The sequence below is a fragment of the Lepidochelys kempii genome, chromosome 1 (genome assembly GCF_965140285.1).
Source record: "Lepidochelys kempii isolate rLepKem1 chromosome 1, rLepKem1.hap1, whole genome shotgun sequence".
Taxonomy (NCBI): domain Eukaryota; kingdom Metazoa; phylum Chordata; order Testudines; family Cheloniidae; genus Lepidochelys; species Lepidochelys kempii.
Genome location: NC_136380.1, coordinates 165,897,745 through 165,906,205, shown reverse-complemented (window position 1 = coordinate 165,906,205; position 8,461 = coordinate 165,897,745). Strand labels below are relative to the sequence as shown.

Here is an 8,461-nt window from a genome sequence, read left to right as displayed (position 1 = left end):
CACGCTTCACTTCTTAAAGGTTTTAAAGACACATTTAACGGATGACTGAGGCTTGCGGAGCCAGCTGGGAAACACCCGGGTATAAAAATAATACAACAAAGGCGGCAAGGCTGTGGGGAAGGAGAGGACAAGGATATATACAAACGAGAGGAAAAGCTAAACCCAGGAATTACACTCATGGAAAGGAAGGGCCAGCCTGTAGCTGTGAAGAAACACCAGACATTACTTGACAGGCGCTGAGAGGGGCATTGGATGCAAAATCCAACATTATTTCCAAAGGTTAATTCCCTCCCCGCCCCCCCCCAAAGATGTGGCAGGTGCACAGAAATTATTAAAGTTTCTAGTTAGGAAGCAGAGCTCCCTCGCTTCCCAAGCTGTGGCATTACTTAAAATAAGTGTCCAGTTTTGAGGAGGAGCTATCTTGAAATGATATTGTGGGCATGTTATTTTAAGAGAGAGCTAACAAAAATACCCTGTAAATAAGGACAGGTGCATTTTTAGGGCAACACAAAAGCCTTATGGTGGCAAAGGGTCGCTCTTGTGAGCGGGGTTTTAAAAAAGGAAATATTTTAAAGTAGAAATATCGGACTCTGTTGAGCTAGCGGCAGTGGTGACTCCTGCTAACTTCGCTGTCCCATCGCAGTGTTTTAGTCACATCTGCTCTTTTGTAAACTCTTTGACAAAAACTGGGGTGGCTAAAAAAAATCACTTTTCTTTTTCTTTACTGAAGTAAGCGGAGAAAAGACTAAATCACCTTTCCCTAGTCAGCCATTCCCCTGAGGAGTGCAGAGCGGGGGTCATTAGCAATGGTTTTAGGCAGCTATGAACACCCCCCACCCCCTTGAACTATATGTCTTTCATTGCCCTGAAATATGTGTGTCCGGGGTGCAGTGGGAGATTGCCCAGACCAGAGATAAGTGGTTAAGTAAGTGTGGGAAGGGTTGCATTGTGCCTGGTGAGTGTTTACATTGGGGGGGGGGTTTGGAGGAGAGAAATACCGATGTGTTTGTGAAACCTATTAATACTCTCAAGCTGCAGAGCCCGGTGGAGTGCTTTAGGAGTTTAGGGCCATTCCTTTCAAAATGTGATTGTTATGCTGGGACTAAGGTTTGTTTGGTCTATCCCCCCCCCCAACAGCTGTTCCTAACGCTGGCATTGTTACATTTTATTCTAGATTTGACAAAGGTCTCTCTCTTTCTCCCTCCTGTCTCTCTGGGTCTCTCCTCCTAACAAACGCCATTGGCTGGCGCTGCAAAGGAGCGTGTCTTAGTCAGTTTCATTGAGCGGAATTAGCCGGAATGACATCAGTTTCCCAGCCCCCTAGCAGCACTTTGCTTATTGGTGCAGCGGCCCCTCCAGGACAATAACATTGTTCTTACCCGGCGCTGCTTGCCGATGTGCCTATAAAAACACCATCGAGTCGCCAAAAGGTGCTTATTATTATTGTGATCTGTGACAACCACCAGCGGCGCTGGAGCGGGTCCGTCCTGCCAAAGGGATCACTCTGCAAACAGTAAGTTCCCAAACAAATTCAATCCCTGACTCCTGTGGGCTGCGGCAGCTAACTTTCTAAGGGAGGCGTCCGCCAGCCTCCCCAGTAGCCCTGACCCACTAACCCCAAATAAATAAATGGGGATGGACAGGACCCCGCCCCCCCCCAAAGGGAACTGTGCACCCAGCCGGTTCTGTCTCCGATTCTCACTGCTTTGGGCTCCTCGCGGGCGCTGATCCGGGTTGAAATGAACCTCTTCATTCGCCCAAGCTAGAGGAGGGAGGGAGGTGACAGAGGCGGGGGCAGACAGCGGTGTGTGTTAAGTGTCTAAACAAATACTGATCTGGTTAGGAAGGTCTCCCCGGGAATATGATTCATTTTCCCCCGGTCCTCCCCGAACCGCCCCCATCAGCGACTCCGGTCACTTAACCAGGATTCCGCCTCCTTTTGTAGCGGTTTGTCCCGTGCTGGGGCGTAATTTGTGACCCTTCGGAAACCAGTCGTGCAAGATTCATATATTAAAAGATCGTGCTGTTTGGCGGGGTGAGGAGCAGGGTGGAGATCCAGGGTTTTGCTGGCGGGTGATGGGGAGTAATTGGAAGGTATCCCGGTGACAATTCTCTGGTGAGCATCCTGGCGCGGGAGGTGGGGAAAGGGCGGGCAGGGGAGGAGGCGAGGTCAGGTTGGGAACTATCCTGGGAGACAGGGTGGAATAACGCGTTTGCTTCTGGCGCGGGAGTTGGAAAGTAGCCTGGGAGACAATAGCGGACTGGGGAGTTCCTTGCTGCTGAACTTGGAGGCGTGTGATCGCGGAGAGAGGGGAATGGAGGGTCTCGGATCTCGCTGGGAAGGTCGCAGACGAAGGATCTCGCAGACACTGCCGGGGACAGGGAGGAAGAGGCTGGGCACTGGCCAGGGGTGGCTAGCTGCCTGGAGCGTTAGCTAGGTGAAGTTGAGGCTGTCGCGCAGTTCCTTGTCCCGTTGATTTGGGGTCGCTCTCTCGTTTCTCCTCCTCGCAGGCAGCCTGGTGCGCGGCGCTCTCCCCTCGCCGGGGACATGGACTCCGACGCTAGCCTGATATCCAGCAGACCTTCGTCCCCGGAGCCCGATGACCTCTTCCTCTCTGCGAGGAATAAAGGCAGCAGCGGGGGCTTCTCGGGGGGCACAGTGTCCAGCTCCACCCAGAGCGACTCCCCTCCGGAGCTGAGCGCCGAGCTGCGCAGCGCCATGAGCGCGGCCGGGGTGGTGGTGGTGGACAAGCTGGGTTTCAAGTCTTCTTCCTCCTCCTCGTCCTCCTCCTCGTCCTCCTCCTCCAAGAAGGACAAGAAGCAGATGACGGAGCCCGAGCTGCAGCAGCTGCGGCTGAAGATCAACAGCCGGGAGCGCAAGCGGATGCACGACCTGAACATCGCCATGGACGGGCTGCGGGAGGTGATGCCCTACGCGCACGGGCCCTCGGTGCGGAAGCTCTCCAAGATCGCCACGCTGCTGCTGGCGCGCAACTACATCCTCATGCTCACCAACTCGCTGGAGGAGATGAAGCGCCTGGTCAGCGAGATCTACGGCGGCCATCACGCCGGCTTCCACCCTTCCGCCTGCCCGGGGGGCATGGCCGCCCACTCCGCCCCGCTCCCGGGGCACCCCGGGCACCCCGCCGCCCACCCCGTGCACCACCCCATCCTGCCCCCCGCTGCCGTCTCCAGCGCTTCCTTGCCCGGCTCCGGCCTCTCCGCGGTCAGCTCCATCCGACCCCCGCATGGGCTCCTCAAGTCGCCTTCGGCCGCCGCCGCCTCGGCCCCGCTGGGCAGCAGCTTCCAGCACTGGGGAGGAATGCCCTGCCCCTGCAGTATGTGCCAGGTGCCCGCTCCGCCTCACCACCACGTCTCCAGCATGAGCACGGCCAGCCTGCCCAGATTAACCACCGACACCAAATGAACCCCCGCGGGACCCGCCGCCAGTGGGGCAGGGGAGGGGGAGAGAATCTGCCGAAACAAGGTGGGGAATGGGGAGAGAGACTCCAGCTTCAAGCCCCGAGGACACGCGGGCACATTTTTTGGGACACAGACTCTATGGGGGGGGGCCTCCCTTAAAAGCACAGGCACATACAAGGACTTACAAGGACATACCGGTCTCAGCCAAGTTTTTTAAACACACCCTTCCCCCCCCCCTACCCCTCACTACAGGTTGGTCCCAAGGCCACCCGGGGCACCTTCAGGCATGTTCCATACTGAGATAGACTGGGGACACTCAATCCCTGAAGCCCACCAGTGAGAAAGATGAACAAAACCCAATTCCTCTTCCTGCAAACGTCTCCACGCAGAACTGATCCTCTCTTCTCCAGCATTTCCAGCAGGGAATGGAGGCCAGCGTTACGTACAGTACTTGATGTTTTGTCCAATCTCAATAGCAAGTGTGTAAACCCACAGAGCATTTTTTAAATAAATATATGTGCATCTTTTTAAACTTTGATAGGAGCTGAAAATAGCTATAGCCTCTCCTCCTCGAATGACGTAACCAAAATGGCATAGGATTTTTTGTTTGCTTTTCTCTATTGTTTTTACATAGTCCCTTTCAACATTTTCTGGTTCATATCCTAAGACATGCAAAGTGGTTATTCCGAGCACCGGGCTGGTGCCTTCCTACCAGCATAATTTGCAAGAATGAAGGCTTTTGATGTAAATGTAGCCTGCAAAGTTTTCTAGGGTTTGGATTTGTAAATATTCTGTCCAATGATTATGTAAGTCCGTTATGCTTGAGCTTTCTGTTTGTGCACTTGTACAGGAAACCTTACGAATGGTAAAGGATTTTTTGTTTTGTTTTAGTGTATAACACGTTTTTGTTTTCTGCCACCATTAACAAAGTTACAAAACTCTTTAATGTGCTTTCGATGTAGGAACTCCACGCTGCCTGTGCTGCAATACTGAGAACTTGGGCTTGTTTCTGAAATAACAATGTTCCCTATTACTGCCCCTTGCAGAGATTTTATCATCTGTTTATTTTTGTAAAGAAAGTTGCTAAATAATATTTATTACTTGTTTGGTTGCAAAAACAAAACGAGTGATCCACTGTTGAGATTTTAAATAAAAAACATTTTAAGTAAATTGCTTTTTTCCATCCATTTATATTTTGGGAAGTCTAGTGGCTGAAGCCTGGGGTGAAGAAGAACAAGACACTTTACTTTCAGAAATATTAATATGGCACCATGGTTAAATAGACCAAAAAACAGATCGAAAAAGATTTAGAACATTTTAAAGATAATACTTCCAGCCTTTTTTCCTAACAGTCTTACAAGGCTGCAATTGAAACTGGTTTCCCATCAGTTCTCTAAGTGGCAAGATTAATGATCAATTAACCTAGTTTATGAAGTCCAAACTTTTAAGATTTTCTTAAACAAAACTCAGCATTCAGCAAAGATAAGAAATTGCTTATGAGAAGGAAATATTAAACGCAGGTTGGTGTTGCATGTTTGAACAGCTCAAAATAAGGAGACTTTAGACAAAAAACTGAAAACGAAATGATTTCTACTTCACTGTGTATCCATGTATTTGCCTATTTAAACTGAGATATTCAGACACAACAATATATTGGAGCAAAATTTTAGTTCTTGCGCGCTTTAAGCCTCCAGCTCTAAAAGAGCAAATGATTTAATTGATTTAAAGGGCAATTATGAGGAGATGGTTCGCACTGAAAAAGACGCCTTATTTCTTCACTTTTAAAAAAATTAACTCCACTTCTTAGCAAAAAAAAGAGGCAAATACACTTTTCAAATAAGCAATTTTGCTTTGGTTGTTAATATACTTAACATCTGACACCACACGCTGGGCTCGATTCTACTCCCGCTGGAAGAAATGGCAACAATCCCATCTGCTTCCAGAGGAGCAGGATCGGGCACTCATTTTCCCATTTAACTCTTCCTTGGGGTTTTCAGCTTTATTACTACTTCGCTTAACTTTCTAAATGTTACTGCACTTCCCCCACAATAACGCGTGTTTCTATTAAATAGTGCAGAGGAATTCTTCAGCAATAGTATTTTTGCACACCCCATCTCAGTTTCTTGCTTCTACTTGTGCAAATACTTCAGTGGATCCCGATCCTGAGCTTTTTATTCAGGCAAAACTTCAATGGACAGGTGCACGGCATCTGGCCGGCAAGTCCTGCCTCTTTTCAGGAGCCATTTTAAAAAATTACATAAAAGCTCCTGGTGGTGACCCCAAGATATCCCAACAGGCGTTTTTGTGCCCCCAAAACTTGCCAGGGAATGGAAGTGAATTCGGTTCTTTGGGGCATTTTTATTCAAGATGTGAATATTTTGAAGCAATGCCCAAAGCAGATTTCGGCGTGTGCGTGGCGATCTCAGTTTTAGCTAGCGTGAGAATCCTGCAGCTTTCGAGGTCTTGGACCCAGGGGAAGGTTCCGATCCACACCGGGCATTTCAGTCGGTTCGGAGCACAGCGCCTGAGTTCCACTACGGATCAGCCCTTTTTGAACTCCCACGGGCAGGGCTAATTTTTCTTACTTCCTATAGGCAGATCACAGCACTTCTATCGATCAATAACAGCCATTAATATTATCCCCTCTTTAATACAAGTTAAACATTTGGGGCACCTAGTAGCCTAAACCACCCTTAGTTAGGCCCGGATCCTACAAACACTGAAGTACGTGTTTAAATGAAGCTGAAGCAGGAGCCAAGGAGCGAGGTTTAAGATGATAAATTATAGGCTACACAGAGATCTAGCAGTGGCAGAAAGCGAGTTAGCCTTGCGAAGTTGGCAGAGGAACTCCACATTAACGCTTTCGGTGTGGGGGGAATGGGGCTGGGTGTCTCTCTGAGGAAGAGCATAGAGCCCGAGAAACGTGCTAAACGATTTGCCAGGAGGTCTTTTCGGACTATTTTCATACGCAACTCGATCCACTCTCTCAGGACAGCTAAAAAAGACTGGAATTTTCCGAATTGGCTTTTCCAGATAAACCTCTTTCTCTCAGTCCAGGAGGAATGGGACTCGACTAAAAACCAGTCTGCGGAACCGAGACGAAAGACGTAAACTCCTTTGATGGGCTAAAATTCTCCCACTCCAATAAGTCCAGGCAGCCTTACAGATTTAATGGGTGTTACTGGACACAAAGAGAGAGAGAGAGAGAGAGAGAGAGAGAGAATTTTAAACTTCTCTGTTAATGTTATCGCCTTCTCAAGGAAAACCTTGCAACACAACCGCCACGTGAAGGATTGCACTCACGGGAAAATGTGAGGTTTCGGTTAGTCTGTATTCGCAAAAAGAAAAGGAGTACTTGTGGCACCTTAGAGACTAACCAATTTATTTGAGCATCAGCTTTCGTGAGCTACAGCTAATGCATCCCATGAAGTGAGCTGTAGCTCAAGAAAGCTTATGCTCAAATAAATTGGTTAGTCTCTAAGGTGCCACAAGTACTCCTTTTCTTTTTGGAAAATGTGAACGACTGGCTGCCCTTCCCTGCGCGCAGCTATCGCTTTTAAACCCCTTGCTAGAAACTGAATAATAGAATATCAGGGTTGGAAGGGACCTGAGGAGGTCATCTAGTCCAACCCTCTGCTCAAAGCAGGACCAATCCCCAATTTTTGCTCCAGATCCCTAAAGGCCCCCCCTCAAGGATTGAGCTCACAACCCTGGGTTTAGCAGACCAATGCTCAAACCACTGAGCTATCCCTCTCCCCACCCCCCAAAAAAATAAACTGGCTGTGTTCTGTTACGCTAGTTTCTACCCATACAGTTATAAAGCGAGGGGCCAGATCCTGCTCCCCATTGCAGACCGTGGCTAAATTCCCACTGCGTTCAGCGGCTGGCAGAGCGTTTTATTTGGCAGCGAAAAACTGGCATAGCAAGAGAAGACCATTAGGGTCTAACCGGGGCTCCGGGAACATATCAGGCAGACAGAGAATATTAGCAATTGCTATTGGCGAACGCTCTTTCCTGTGCTAGTTATTACTCTTGACCAGGATTACTCGGAACAGCAGATACAGTTTCAAACACAAGCTGGCCTGGTGAAGCCAATCTCTCCTTACATAGTATTCCCTAACTCCCCCTAAGAGTCTCTGGAGGGAAGCAGTTCGGAAGATGCTCCGAGATATACCACCCCCGCCCCCCCCCCCCCCGACACACACACACAGAGAGAGAGAGAATTGGATTGCTTCCTATACAAGTGCAACCAGAGGCTTTTTCGTATGTTAATGTGGCGCTCTGCTTAAAGAAGGTGATACGCGCATCCGTTGGGATTTCCTGTGCGCAAGACCAAAGGTGCTCATTAGATACGGCGAGGAATCAATAGTGAGTTTTAGCGACACCCACGCGGGTTGTACCCAGCCTCACTCACCCACCTGGGTTAGAATGCGGGCACCTTCTCCCATCCCTCTCTGCTGTATCGGAGAAAAGAGTTTTCTCTGTTCTCTTCTCAGGGCACGGTTTAGGAAGGATTTTCCTTAAATAACCCACGCCCTTAGGCATTTATTTTTAAATGCTGCAGGTGTATTCTCTCTTAATTGTTTGAAAAGGGGGAAATCAAATCGAACACCTCCCCCTCTGGCCCAAAAAGCTAGTTTTGTTTTGTTTTAAAATAAGTTTAGTTTTTCGATTTTTCACCCCACCACCGTCTTCAGAGTTAAAACGAGTCACTCGGTGAGCTATTTAAGCCCCAAACTTCTCAGAGCAGTAGCAGAAAGGAACGGATCCTTAAGGGGCCAGTCGCGCCAGCAGAAAAGGGATCGGAAGAAGACATCAGCTATAAAGCCATTTGGTGTGACTGACATCTCCATCCACTGTGGAGTGATGGAACCGAAGGTTCTCTTTGCCCCTGTGCACAACGCGGTGTAAAGCACCGGAACAGAGGCAGATGAGTGTGTCTCCAGAGTAGGGGCTCAATCACATAGCCCAAAGTTACTTTCATTCGTCTCACGTTATGTAGTCCATGAAGCTGCAGACTGCTGTATACGGAATACAG

The 8,461-nt window shown here is 48.9% G+C and overlaps 1 protein-coding gene across 1 annotated transcript; it reads left to right on the top strand.

Annotated features, from left to right (window-relative positions):
- The first annotated feature begins 1,342 nt into the window (after positions 1-1,342).
- On the top strand, positions 1,343-4,563 carry OLIG2 (oligodendrocyte transcription factor 2). Its single transcript, XM_073362074.2, has 2 exons — positions 1,343-1,513; positions 2,512-4,563. The coding sequence occupies exon 2, from the start codon at positions 2,549-2,551 to the stop codon at positions 3,425-3,427; it is 879 nt and encodes a 292-aa protein (XP_073218175.1). The 5' UTR covers positions 1,343-1,513; positions 2,512-2,548; the 3' UTR covers positions 3,428-4,563.
- The last annotated feature ends 3,898 nt before the right edge of the window (positions 4,564-8,461 follow it).

What these genes read in the sequence shown, in the direction of transcription:
- OLIG2 (XM_073362074.2), top strand. Translation starts at nt 2,549, where the DNA reads ATGGACTCCGACGCTAGCCTGATATCCAGCAGACCTTCGTCCCCGGAG.